This window comes from Gracilinanus agilis, chromosome 2 (assembly GCF_016433145.1).
Source record: "Gracilinanus agilis isolate LMUSP501 chromosome 2, AgileGrace, whole genome shotgun sequence".
In the NCBI taxonomy this organism is placed as follows: Eukaryota; Metazoa; Chordata; class Mammalia; order Didelphimorphia; family Didelphidae; genus Gracilinanus; species Gracilinanus agilis.
This window is the reverse complement of record NC_058131.1, coordinates 643,767,901-643,782,665: the sequence shown is the minus strand read 5'-3', so window position 1 is coordinate 643,782,665 and position 14,765 is coordinate 643,767,901. Positions and strand designations below refer to the sequence as shown.

The window sequence follows — 14,765 nt, the reverse complement described above, 5'->3', positions numbered from 1 at the left end:
ATTTTTTGGTTTGATTTATCTAGATCTGAAAGAGGAATATTTAGATCTCCCACTAGTATGGTTTTACTATCTATTTCCTTCTTGAGATCTGCCAGTTTCTCCTTTATGAATCTGGTTGCTATGCCATTTGGTGCATACATATTGAGCAATGTTATTTCCTCATTTTCTATACTGCCTTTAATCAGGATGTATTGATCTTCCCTATCTTTTTTAATCATATCTATTTTTACTTTGGCTTTGTCAGAAATTATTGCCACTGCTGCCCTCTTTTTCTCATTTGAGGCCCAAAGGATTTTGCTCAAGCCCTTTACCTTAAACTTGTGTATGTCCACCTGCCTCATATGTGTTTCTTGTAGACAACATATGGTAGGATTTTGAATTCTAATCCACTCTGCTATTCCATTTTATGGGTGAATTCATCCCATTCACATTCAGAGTTATAATTGCCACCTGTGTATTTCCCATAATTTTGATTTCCTCCCTAGACCTGCCCTTTCTTCTTTCACTATTTCCTTCTACACCAGTGTTATGCTTTTAAGCAGTCCCCCTATTCCCCACTCTTATTTTACTTTCCTTCTCACCCCTTACCTTCTTATTCCCCTCTTATTTTTCTTGAAGGTCTATTAAATTCCCCTCCCCTCCCATTCCTCCCTTTTGCTACTCCTCGCCCCTTGGTTTTTCCCTCTCAACTTCCCTGTAGGGTAAGATAGAATTCTATACCTCAGTAGATCTAGCTGCTCTTCCCTCTCAGAATTGATTCCACTGAGAGTAAAGTTTAAGTATTACCTAATAACACTTTCTTCTTCTCCTTCTTATCATAGTATTCTTCCCTTCCCCCTCCCATGTGCCTCTTTATGTGGTATAAATTATCCTATTTTATTTCTTCCTTCAATTTTCTCTTGGTGTCATCTATTCCCACCCCCCCCTTTTTTTAACATATCATCTTAAATGACTTAGTACTCCACCCCCTGCCTTTGAATCTACTATGATAGTGAAAACAGTTTTTGAGAGTTACAAATATCCTTTTTCCATATAGAAATATAAACAATTTCACCTTACTGAAGCCCTTAAAAAATAATCCCCCCCCCTTCTTGTTTACTTTTCATGTTTCTCTTGAATTTTGGATTTGGACATCAAATTTTCCATTACACTCTGGTCTTTTCTTTAGGAATACTTGGAAATCCTCTGTTTTGTTAAATGCCATACTTTTCCCTGGAAGTATATAGTTAGTTTTGATGGGCAGGTGATCCTTGTTTGTAGACCCAATTCTCTTGTCCTTCTGAATATCATATTCCAAGCTTTGTGGTCCTTTACTGTGGAGGCTGCCAGATCCTGTGCAATCCTTATTGGTGTTCCTTGATATGTGAATTGTCTTTTTCTGACTTCTTGCAATATTTTCTCCTTTTTTGGAAGCTCTTGAATTTGGCAATTACATTCCTGGGGATTGTCTTTTGAGGATTTAATGAAGCAAGTGATCTATGGTCTCTTTCAATGTTTATTTTGCCCTCTTGTTCAAGAATATTAGGGAAGTTTTCTTGGATAATTTCTTGTAGTATGATGTCAAGGCCTCTATTTTTTTCAGGTTTTCTGGTAGACTAATGATTCTCAAATTGTCTCTCCTAGATCTGTTCACCAGGTCTGTCATCTTCTCAATGAGATATTTCATGTTTCCTTCTATTTTGTCATTCTTTTGATTTTGCTTCATTAATTCTTGCTGTCTTGTGAGATAATTAGCTTCTACTTGCCCAACTCTAGTCTTTAAAGACTGGTTTTCAGCTTGATTTTTTGATTTTCCTTTTCAGTTTGTTCTATCCTGCTTTTCATGGCCTCCAGAAGGTCAATTCTGGTCTCCAATTATTTATTACTTCATGTGATTTCTGTGTTTCTTTTTCTAAGTGGGAGATTCTGTCTTCTAAAATGTTATTTTCTTTTTGAACTATTTCCCACCTTTCTTGCCAAGTTTCTTCTATCTTTCTTACTTGGTTCTTGAATTCCTTTTTGAGTTCCTCAAGAACTTGTGACCAATTTCCATTTTTTTTAAAGTTTGGATGTGTTTGCTTGTTTGTCACTCTCTGCTGTTGCCTCTGTAGTCTGCTGTTTTTCTCCATAGAAGTTATCCAGGGTCAGAGACTTTTTCTTATTTTAGTTTGGTAGTTTGGTAGTTGTAGATTGTAGTTCTTGGGTGTTGGCCATTGCTATGTTAGTTTTTTTCTTCCCTTCCCAGCTAGAAGTTTGAGTAAGGAGTGCAAGCACTTTGTGTATCAAGCTACAGAATGGTTTTTGCCCTGGGGCTATTTTTCCCATCTCTGCTATGTCTGCTGTGGGCAGCCCCTTTCTGCCCTACCTCTGCACCCAAGTTCCACCTTCCTCAGCCTCCTTGGGTCCCAAGTCTTGCTGCACCTCAGGGGTAAGCCTCAGCCAGCCCCTTGTAACAAATAAAATTAATATAGAGGGACAGAATTAAAAATATCATGGTTTCAAAAAGTTTATTGAAAGCCATTTAGAAAAATGAAGTACATGCCTATTAAGATTTAGTTCAAATGCCGCACCACACCTCCTCCCACAAAGCTGCTTCAGCAGGAAAGAGAGAGTGTACCAATCCCGTCCTGAGTCTTTATATCTCTGTCTACTTCCTGTCCACTGCATTATGCAAGAGGAATCATGGGAAATGTAGTTTTGAAAGAGTCCTAAATGTCCATAGGAAGTTTAGATTAGGGACCTCAAAATTAGTTCAAGGACTCCCAAATTTCCAGTATCACACCCTGAGGACCTAGAGATTGCCCCAGTACTCACTCTGACTCTGGAGTGGTTGGTGAAATGGGAGAGGGGTGATCAGCTCATGCTTTGGTAGGTGTAATTTTATCCTCTTATAGCGTGGAAATGCCCAAACCCTGCATACCTTCAAGGCTGCACTCTATGGTAGAGCCCCTTCACTCATCTGATTTTGATTTTTGTCCCTTTGAGGTGCTTTATTTTCTTCAGTTATGGGGAAAAGACCCTTGCTTCTACTCTGTGGCCATCTTAGCCTGGAAGTGATTTAAGAAGGATATTGATAAACTCAAGAGTGTTCAGAAGAGAGCAGTAAGAATGGTAAAAGGTCTTGAGTCCATGTAATAGGAGGATCACTTGAAAGAATTGAGGAACTATAGCTTTTTTGGTTTGTTTCTTAAAAGAGAAAATTCAGGGGAAAGATATGATAGCTAGAATATGTTTAATTTTTTGAAAGGCTGTCATGTGGGAAAAGGATTAGATTTGTTCTGTTTACTCCAGATGGAAGAACTAGAGTATAAAAAGGCAAATTTAGGATGAACATAAGGGAAAACTTCCTAACAATTAGAGGGATGCAAAAATAGACTGGGCTGTCTTAGGAGGTAGTGGGTCTCTCTCCTCATTAAAAGTTTTTAAGAGGCTAGAATGGGAATTATTGAATACATAATAGTAGTGTTTTTCTAGGTAGCATCTCTTCTTTCTTCAACCATCTACACCAGTGGTTCCCAAACTTTTTTGGCCTACTGTCCCATTTCCAGAAAAAATATTACTTAGTGCCCCCTGTCACATACTATTACCACCCCCTTACAGTTATTCACTGCCCCCAAATGCACCTATGGCCATCACCACCCCCCTGGATCATTGCAGCACCCACCAGGGGTTGGTGGTGCCCACTTTGGGAATCACTGATCTATACCATTCTGGTTTATTCCCTCTGTCTATGCTGATCCTTCTATGTTGACTTCTCCACTTTTTAAATCTATTCTCAGAATACATCTCATCCATCGAAGTCCTGAACTTGTGATGCAATAACCTCGCACCTAAAATATATACCTTTACATCACAAATTTCCAAAAGCAGGCTCATCACATGTCCATGTAAGTCCCCATGTATGCTCCCAAGACCCATCTCTCATTGGAAATACCACATTACACTTATACTTGAACCCATATAACTCTAAACCCCACCTTTTTCGTGGCTTTCCTCCATAAGTTCATTATTCCTCTGAGGGTTCTATTTTTGTAGGATACAACCTTTTTCACAGACTCAGAATGTTTTTATATTTAGGAGTGTTCTTGAGAGACAATATAGTAGAATGGATAGATCTGTTATCATGGAATCCAGAAGACCTGAACTCAAGTCTATCCCCAACACTTATTAGCTATGCATCCAAGGGCACTTAGCCTCACTAAGCCTCAGGTTCTTCATCAGTAAAATTGGCACAATAGCTAATAGTACCCACCTCATGGGGCTTTTGTGATGGTCAAATGAACTTATATAAATAAATCACTTTACAAAACTTAAAGGGAAGACCTGCCACCTCATTAAGAACAGATTCTTTCCTTCACTTGCCCCCTTATCCCTTACCTAAAACCTGTCTGGGCTATCTGACTATTCACATGGCTTGGATGAAATGGGATTGTTTATATATTCATATGTGAAAAGAACATTCCAGGGCTAGGGGACAGCCAGAGAGAATGTCCACAGATGATAGAGTGACTAGTAGTTAGGAAGAGAGTGACACAGGATTAAAGAAGATGTGTTGGGGAGCAAGGTATGAGAAGGAAAGGTAGAAAGGAAGTCATCAACTCTATTCCTTCATGTGAAATGGAAAGTCCCCAGGCTTTACCATCTACCCAGCAACTGAACTTTCTTTTAAGTGTGGTCTGCCCTAATTAAAATATGAACTCCTGTAAAGAAGGAACTATCTCAATTTTTCTATTTCTTTCCAATAAGTCTTGGGATGTAGTAAGGGCAACCAATCAATAAACAATTATTAAGGATCTACTAAGTGCTAGTCACTGTGCTAAGTTCTGGGAAATGAAAAAGTGGGAAAAGACACCCTTACTCCCAAGGAGCTTACAATTGAGTGGAGGACACAAGCAAACAAATATGTATAAACAATAGATATAAAGAGAATAAAAAGAAAGCAATTAACAGGGAGAAAGCATTGGAGTTGAGAAGGCTTAGGAAAGCCTTCCTATAAATGACAGAATTTTAGTTGTTACTTAAAGCAAACCAGGAAGAGCCTGTAGGTAGAGTTGAGAAAGGAAAACAGGGATAGAGGATAGCCAGAGAGAATGCCCAGAGCTGATAGAAGGTCTAGTAGTTAGGAAGCCTAGGGCACTAGATTAAAGAGTATGTGTTGCGGAGTAAGGTTCAAGAAGGAAAGGTAGAAAGGGACTAGGCTATGAAGGGCTTTGAAAGCCAGATAATACTTACTAAATGTTTTTTCTTTCACTCATCATCATTATCATTAAATGTACAATGGAAAAAGGCCTCCTGGGAATCAGGAGAACTGAGTTCTTGATTTAACTTGGTTATTAAGCAATTGGATGGTCTTGGACTGTCTATACGTTAGTTCTCTTGTTTTGTAAAATGAAAAATTGTACCTAAGGGAATTCAAACATCCATTCTGGCTCTGATACTGAGATGTAGCTTGAGGGAAGGTACCATTTTCCATGTTGGCCCAATGTAACTGAGCCTTCCAAACAACTCTGAAATTCCCTGAATGAATTTCAAATACATTTTTACAATCTGTTCCATCACTGGTAATGCTTTCAGATAAGCTTTTATGATTGCTATCTAGGTTGCCCAGGGAAACCAACCCTCCCCCTCATATTTGCCTTGGCTAGGATCTGATCTAATGACCGGTTGTCTCGCTGATGCTTGAAACCATCTAAGTGCTCTTTCACATGTTGTATTCACTGAGGCACGACAGAAAAATAGATCTTTCTAACTTTGTCTTACCTATTTGTCTCCCTCTTCTTCTTCTTGGCTGATGAGATTTCAACTACTGATGTGTAATTATCTGCATAGCCCTCATAAAAGATAAGTGCAATTAAATTTGGATAGAGTGGTCAGATCCCCTTAGATGAGTCTTAGGCAGTAGCCAAGGGTCTCAGAAAAGACAATGGGACTAGAGGAAGAGACTTGGACTCACCTGGCTTTGAATCTCCCAAGGCTTGGTTATAGCAGAGAGGTCACACCCTGTCATCATCATTGCCCTTTATGAACAAAGCAGAGCAGGGCTAAGCAAAATTACGGAAAATGTGGATTCATATATAACAATTTAGAAATGAAGGGTAACCACCTACATGATAACCTCTTTTTTGGTTGGGTCAATGGATATGTACTTAATGACCTCTGCTTCAGTTTCCATTTTTTCACAAGTGTCAATAATCTTCTGAAACATGGTTCTTTTCCTGCAAAAGACATAAATGTATAGGTATGATAACTGGAACAAACAGGAAGGATGAAATGGCACTTTGAATTCATGAGCATCATACTTCATAGTCATATATATATAACAGTAATAATAATTAAAATAATAATAATAGCTAACATTTATATAGGGCTTACTATCTGACAAGTACTATGCTAGGCACTTACAATGATCTCATTCCATCTTCACAACAACCCTGGGAGGAAAGTGCTATTATTATCCCCATTTTACATATGAGGAAACTGAGGCAAACAGAAGCCAAGTGACTTGCCTGGGGTCATACTGCTAATAAGTGTCTGAGTCTGTATTTGAACTCAGGTCTTTCTGATTCCAGACCCAGCACTCTATCTACTGTGCCACCCAGTTGCTTCATATAAAATCTTAGCAGTGTGATGTCTATATACTTGGGAGAGATTTCAGGTCATTGGGGACTGCCAGTAGGAAAAGAGGATCTAAGATGGATCTGAGGTAGGCAAGAGGTAAGATAAGGAATGCCAGATATTTGAGACAAGGTGGAGTAGGGTGGCATGATAGGGAAAGTAAGATAGGAAGGCAGAAATTTAGAACAATTTAGATGCAAAATGTAACTAAAATCCCCATCAGATTTCACACAACTCTTTTGCAACTCCCCTAATGCACTTACTATGTACTGTGTTTTATAATGACCTGTGCTTATGTCTTGTTCTCCTACTAGGCTGAAAATTTCATGAAGGCAGGATCAGCATTTTTTTTGAAACTTCAGATCTTCCCTAGAACCCTGCACAGTGCTCTTTACACTTAAATATTTGCTAACTGAATGGTCATACTGTCAGCTCATTGCATGTGGATTCATTTGGTGATTTTTCCATGTGGCCATATTATTCCTAAAAAGCCTATTTATTCAGACTAAGGTAAGTGGGTTAAAGATTCCCATTTGCTAGTTAACATGGAGGGTGTTCCTGGTCAACTCTCTTCGTCTAGCCAGATGTTAAATGGAGCAGGCACTAAGGGAAGAGCCAAGAAAATATTTTTACCTGCTTTAAACCAATAAGGGATCAATGGCTTGATCAGATTCAAGAGTTATTTGGTGCCAGCCTGTGTTGAGATTTTGGAACATTTGGTTTGGCCATATTGAGTCAATTTCTTAGTGAATTGAAGGAGAAAATTAAGCTTGCTCTGAATGAATAGATAGTTTCATCTATTACAACCAAAGTACAATCTTGTATTACAATCTGGTAGTCTTAGCATCTGATGTAGTGTGATCTTATTTTCATTGCTCTACTTATAGACTTTTTATCTCTGAATTATTGTAAACTTTAATTTGATTGTTTTCATGATCCATTGGGGAGACTTGTCTCCCAAAAGGATCACAGGGGGTAATGTGTTAATTAAAATCACCTGGGGTTCTATTTGGAAGGATTGAACCTCAATATAGTGTTTGACAAACTTCTGTGGACCTGTGGGGGTCCTTAAAACTACATTTCCCGTGGTCCAACAGGTTTCATGGGTTTCCTGTTTTGGATGACGTATTAAAGGTGAGGGACTGTTTTAAGTAGGGGGTAGTGACTTGGAACTTCCTGTTTAGTTACCCGAGCTGGAGGAGAGAGGAAGGTAAATGGCTGAGGTGAGGTTGGAATAGGTTTTTCTTACAGGCGTGTGGTCAGTTTATCTCTATCAGCATGGCTTTTATTAAAATACTATTCTCCCTTTTGATCTCGGCCCTCATCAATTTTAATCATAACACTCTTCAGATAAAGATTTAGATTCAGGATTCTTATCCATTTGTGTGCCATATGCCCCTTTGGGAGTCTGGTAAAGCCTATGAATTCCTTTTTAGGATAATATTTTTAAATGCATAAAATAGAATACATACAAAGGAAACTAACTATGTTGAAATATAGTTATCAAAACTTAAAAGAACAAGTATGTGGACCCTGGATTAAAACTCCCTGATATTAGATGTTTTTAGAAGGTACAAAAAAGTGAAAAGGATTTTTTTGGGATGGAATGGGATGTTGAGGAGTGGGACTTTCTTCATTTCTCAGGATATAACATTCAGAAAATAGGAAGCTCTGTTTTGTGTATTTAGAGCCAAGCTGGATTTTTACACCTTCTTTTGTGAGTTAGTCTTTAAGGGCCTGGAAATTATTCTATACAAGGACTAGATGAAAATAAAAAATTGTCATTGTATAAAGATTTGCCATGTAAAAGAGGGAATAGACTTATCTGAATAGTCTTTGGAGGGAAGATTTTGGCAACAATTTAGGGCTGTCCCAGAGCAAAAAAGGCATACCTTACTGGTAACTCAAGAGGAAAATGAACAAGTCTATTTGCTTCAAAATAATGACTTTATAAACATCAGCTTTATAAGCATCTCAGGGAGACACACAGAAAACTTATAGAGAACCAGTGACTTACTTGAAATATAATGCCAGGTCGGTTGCTATTATTGCCACTTCAAACAGATGAATAACAGTTTCAAACTGACGCTTATTTAGGTTCTGGAAGATGTTTAAACTCTGTAAGATGGAAAGTCACATGACAATGCAGTCATTCATATGTCTTCAGCTCTCTAAACCAAATTGCACAAGAATAGTAGCTGATATTTCCACAGTGCTCAAAGGTAGGCAAAACACTTTACATTTGTGGTCTCATTGGGTGCTCAGACGGCCCTGGGAGGTAGGCAACACAGGAAGCACTTGGCAAACCAAAAAGCCAGTCTGATGGAGTTAATATCACCATTTCATGAAAAGCTGAGTGACTAGCCATAATTCAAACAGATGACAAGTGGTAGTGATGGGACTTGGATTCAGGTTCTCCGGCCTCCAAATCATTCTATAGTTGTTTTTTTTTTAATTAAAAAATTGTTAAGTCTTATTTTTTTAGTCACAAATCTAAGACAGAAAAGCAAGGAGTAGGCAAATGGAGTCAAATGACTTGTCTGGGGTCACATAGTTAAGAAGTTTCTGAAGTCGGATTTGAACCCAGGACCTCCCATCTTCAGGCCTGGCTCTCTACACTCTGTGTCACTTAACTGCCCCCACAGGTTCTTAAAAAAAAGCTTATTAATTGACAAAATGTTCATTGTTCCAGTTTAGGAAAAAGAAAACCCATTTATGGTCTTTTTCAGCACCTCTTTGTTTTGGAATTTCTCTTGAGGAAAGAGTCAGAATGTCCCCACTAACCCAGCTACACTTTTGTATCCTCATGTATTCATATATTTAAAGAATGATGTTATGAAAGTCTGTGGGCCTTAAATAAAAATAGGCTATTTTGCAGAACTAAGGCATCATTTTTGCTGCATACTCAATTAATTTATATTAAGGTGGTATAGTGGACAATGAACTGGCCCTGAAGCCAGCAAGGCCTTGGGTTCAAACCTTGATGCTGACTTATACTGACTGTGTGACCCTGAGCAAGTCACTTTAACCCCTGTGTATCCCAAACAAGTTTCTAAGACATGTAAGTAGCCAGGCAGATTTTGATTCCTCACCTGGAATTCCTTCTACCAGGGAAATCAGAGGGCAGGCTCTTCCCCCCAGGGCTAAATTCATAGTCTTAGATGAGCAGATAATAATCACATTATACTCATAGATTTACAAAGTGCTTCCAAGTGGTCCAGTTTGCAGAGGAGATAATGGCCTCCCCAACTGCCTCTTCTCACTGTCTCCCTCCATCCTATATGATCCCTGCAAAGTGGTTGTTCCCTAAGTGTAGCTCTTCTGGCACTTTCCTACTCATTCAAGTCCAATATTTCCCTTTTGCCTCTAAGATAAAAGATAAATTCCTTTGTCGGCTTGTAAAGTCTTCACAACCTGGTTCCGACCTATCTTTTCAGTCTCGCTGCCTGTAATTCCTTCACTCTTTGATCTAGTGAAACAGTTTCCATCTCACAGCTCCAAACCTTTGTATTGACCATCCACCATGCCTGCCATGAAATCCCTCCTCCTCTCTGCATCATAGGGTCTTTCTCTTCCTTCAAGACACAGCTCAAAACTTACCTTTGATGTGAAAAATTCCGTGATTCCCCCAACAGCTAGTACCCTTCCTTACTTTATCTTGTAGCAAAATGATTTGTAGTTTTTGTATTTCTGGTCTTTAGGGTCTATATGTACTCAAGTGTCCTTGCAGTTTTCTTTATGAGACTGTTAGATCTTCAAACACAGGCACTATTTTAGTCTTTGTATTTGTAACCCCATCCCCTAGCAAAGATGATCTCATTTGGTTCTCCCAACAACCCTGGGAGTTAGGGGCTCTGATTAACCCCATTTTACAGACTTGGATTAATACAGTGACTTACTCAGGGTCACATAGCTAGTAAGAATCTGAGTCTAAATTTGAACTCAGGTCTTCCTGACTCCAGGCTCAATGCTTTATCCACTGACCCCACTACCTGCAAGAAAGAACACTGGACCTGAGTCAGAAAGTCCAGAATTTAAATCTCGTCCCATACATTTAATAGTTATGTGACCCTGAGCAAGTCACATAACTTTCATTAGCCTTAATTTCCTCAGTGTAAAATGGGAATATCACCTGCCTTTCTAGGGTTGCTGTGAGGATAAAACCAGATAATATTTGTAAAGTGCTTTGCAAACCTTGAAACACTGTATAAATGTTAGCAGTTGTAGTTGACAATAATCTTTGCATCCAATCATCCCATAGATTCTTTAAAAAAATTTTTAATTAAAAAACCTAAACAAGTAATCCTTGCCTTCTGATTCAGGATCAATACAAAGTATCAGTTCCACGACAGAAGAATGGTAAGGACTAGGCAGTGGGAGTTAAATGACTTGTCCAGGGTCACACAGCTAGGAAGTGTCAAAGGTCAGATTTGACCCCTGGACCTCTCTTCTCCAGGTCTGACTCTGTATCCGCTGAGCCACTTCGCTGCCTTGGTTCTTTTATTAAATTAAATTTTATATTTTTGAGTGATACATGTATTATCATACAAAACACATTTCCATATTATTCATTTTTGTAAGTGAATAATCTTATAAAATGAAAAACCCCCAAACATATACCCAAACAAACAAATGATAAATCATGTTTTCATCTATATTTTGACTCCAACAGTTCTTTCTCTGGAGGTGGATAATTTCTTTGTCATAAATCCCTCAGAATTGTCTTGGATTGTTGATTTGCTGCTAGTAGCCAAGTCTATCACAGTTGATCATTCCACAATATTGCAGTTCCTGGGTGTAATGTTTTACTGGTTCTGCTTTGCTGACTTGGTTCTTAATCAAAGTTGTTAGTTGATGGACAAATTAGTCATTGTTAGAGTCTAGGGAGGGAAAAATATATTTATGGTTTTTCTTCTCAGCACCTCTTCGCTTTGGGACTCCCCCTGAGGAAATGTAAACACAAGATATATTTGTTTGAAGTGGGCCCACAATTTCATCATCAGCCAGAATTCTTCAGTGAGAAAACTTCTTTACCAATGTAAATCAGTACACGCTTGAGGTTTCTAGTCTTCCACTTGAGTGGTTTGTCCATGTGGCTACCAGGCGGCAGCTAGGTGGCGCAGTAGATAGAGCAACAGTCTACAATCATGAAAGACACATCTTCCTGGGTTCAAAAATGACCTTGGACACTTCCTAGCTAAGTGACCCTGGTCAGGTCACTTCACCCTGTTTCCCTCAGTTTCCTCATCTGCCAAATGAGCTGGAGAAGGAAATGGCAAATGCCTTCATTATCTTTGCCAAGAAAAGCCCAAATGGAGTCCAGCAGAGTCAGACATGACTGAAAAATAACTTATCTCATTTGATCCTTACAACGGCTATTATTATCCTCAATTTACAGTTGAAGAAATGGAGGCAAACAGTGACCTGCCCAGGATCATGCAGCTAGCTTCTGATGTCAGAATCAAACTCAGGTCTTCCTGACTCCAGCCCCAGCTCTATCCCCTGAGCTGCCTCACCTCCCTCTATATCTGACCCTCAATTCCTGTTATGTGCTGGGCCCTGGGGGTACATTCATACAATGAGTGAAATAATCCCTCGTTGCAAAAAGCTTTCATTTTCATGGTGGAGACAGTAAGCACCCTGTCCCCCCTCTTTTCTCCATATGTACGCGCGCGCAGACACATCCGCAGGTGCCCCAATGGCTCCGGCTCCCATCCCGGGAAGGCTGCTCAGTGGCACAGAGATGCTGTGGAGGCGGGGCTCCCCCCGGCCCCCCCCCCCCAGCTCAGAAACTAACATGAGAAAGTGACAGAGAGGGAGGAGCCAAGCATCACCTCCGAGAGGGAGCAATGACACATCCTCCTGCCTGGACAGAAAGAAGGCATCTGTTAGAGAATGCCCAAGGCAGACCCAGGTTCACTGCTTTTAATTAAGAACTCTCTGGGTCTACCAATTAGCTGTTTGTTTACTTTACTAATGGAAGAATTACAAAGATCAAAGTATTAAATTATTACCCTCGGCTTCATCAGATTGGCATGAATGCTAGGTCAAAACCACCAAGCTAAAATTTTGTAGGGAGAAACATAGAATTTTGTACCTATAACCTTTGTAACCAAGCCCCTCTTGCCTCTCTGGTCTTCTTACTCTTTTTACTCCCACATTCCATCCTAACTTCCTGGCTCTTCCATGAGTAAAACCCTCCATTCCTTATCTCTGGGCATTTTCTCTGACCAGGATTCTATCTTGGGAATACCACCTTAAGGCTCAAGACTTCCCTGGAATCCTTTAATGCCTAACTAAAATTCCAACTAACGTCTTTCTAACCTGTCTTAGTTCTAGTATATTCCCCTCTGTTAATTATTTCCTTTTATCCTGCAAATAACTTGTTTGTATATATTTGTTTGCATGTTGTCTTCTCCACTGGATTATAAGCTCCTTGAAGGTAGGAACTAGCTTTTTTCTTTTTTTTGTAACCTTGTCACTTACCACAATGCTTGGCACATGATGGGCACTTAATAAATATTTATTGATTAATTAATCTATTGAGGTTTCAAAAGCCAATTGTACAAATATCACTTGGTTTAACAATAGGGTTACATAAAAAGACCTAGGGGTTTTAGTTGGCCATAAGCTCAATATAATGTCATGTAAGGCAGGTGCTATCGAATTATATGTAGTCTTGGGATTCATTAATAAAACATCCAGCTCAAGGAAGGTTATAGCTCTACCAGTCTTCAAAAGACCAGTCTTTTAGAAATTATATTTGGTTTATGGTCAAACTGTGTAAATGGAATTAGCTCTAGCTCATTCATAGTCAAAACTCTACTTACCCGAGATGATATCATCCCCAACTCCCTTAGTGGGAGGGGAGATGAGTTACCCACATGGGACAATAAGTAACAAATCAAGAACAAGGGACTGCCCTTTAGGCAGTCCAAATCAGTGTAAAGGCTGCCATTTGTCCACTTGAATTAGAGGTGGACCCCCAGGAAGTGACGAGAGACACTATCTCTTTAAGTATGTTGGTTACTTCCTGTGGAGGCAGTTCCCACTTTGAACTTGGTGCTGAAGGTACTCGGCTGAGACCTCAGGCTTCTTCCACTCTGACTTGTCATGTGGGTAAGTTAGGCTGACTTCCTTGGCCTACCTTGGCGTTTCCAAACTCTGCCTTAAGTAGGCTTATAGCCTCTTTGATTGCTAAGGTCTTGTGGCTTGTAGCCTTTTAACCCTCTCTCTCCGTCCAGGCCTCTGTAGGCCTGGACTAGCCTCTCTCTCTATTTTTCCCTACTTTTTACCTTTGTAATTGTAAATAAACTACCTTAAATCCGATCCTGACGTGGGTCTATTTAATTATGGAATCAATCTGCATTATTGATTCCTGGTGGCCACACTTTAAATATATATCTATAAAATACCTAAAATCTCCCTCTTACAAAACCAAATTAGAGGATAGTATTCAGCTCTGGGCATCACATATTTTGAAGAGCATTCACAAAACAGGGAGAGTCTAGAAAAAGGTGGTGAAGGGTCAGATAACCAGGATACATAAAGAATAAAGGGCTTGAGGCTATTTAAACTGAAGAAGAAAATACACTGATGGCCAACCCTAAGTGCCAAAAAGAGAAATGACACGTATTAGATTATCTTCATAGTCTAGTGGTGGCACAATGGATAAAACACTGGGCCTTGAGTCAGGAAAGACCTGAATTCAAATCTGGCCTCAGATATGCACTAGCTGACCTTATACAAGTCACTTAGCTCTGTTTGCCTCAATTTTTCATTTGTAAAATGAGCTAGAGAAGAAAATGGTATACCGCTCTCCAATATCTTTGCCAAGAAAATCTCCAAAAGGTTTGGTTGCGAAAAATCAAAACATGACTAAAAAACAACTAAACAACAACAACATGGCCAATTACCTCAAATACTTTTTAAAAATTTTATGATATCTCGGTGACTAATGAAGATCATGAACCCTCCACATCTTAGCTGATGAGACAAAAAAATTCATTGCCTAGTGGTTAGTCTATGATGGACCTTCTATAAGTAGTGAGTCTCTCCACACCCAGCTAGGAGCACCCCTCAGTAGCAGAGACATTCTATCATTGGCCCTGTCTACCTTGGTAGGGCCTCCTAGCCAGACTTCCTGGGCTAGTCTTGAAAACTATGAGGAG

At 39.4% G+C, this 14,765-nt stretch overlaps 1 protein-coding gene across 1 annotated transcript in view; it reads right to left on the bottom strand.

The window, feature by feature from the left end:
- The window catches only part of PDE6C (phosphodiesterase 6C), an 86,580-nt gene that overhangs the window by 16,235 nt on the left and 55,580 nt on the right, over positions 1-14,765 (bottom strand). Inside the window, exons 16-18 of the mRNA XM_044662636.1 lie at positions 8,612-8,712; positions 6,087-6,194; positions 5,933-5,996 (exon numbers count right to left, since the gene is read on the bottom strand). Coding sequence (XP_044518571.1) covers positions 5,933-5,996; positions 6,087-6,194; positions 8,612-8,712 — 273 coding nt within the window. The remainder of the gene's footprint in view (positions 1-5,932; positions 5,997-6,086; positions 6,195-8,611; positions 8,713-14,765) is intronic.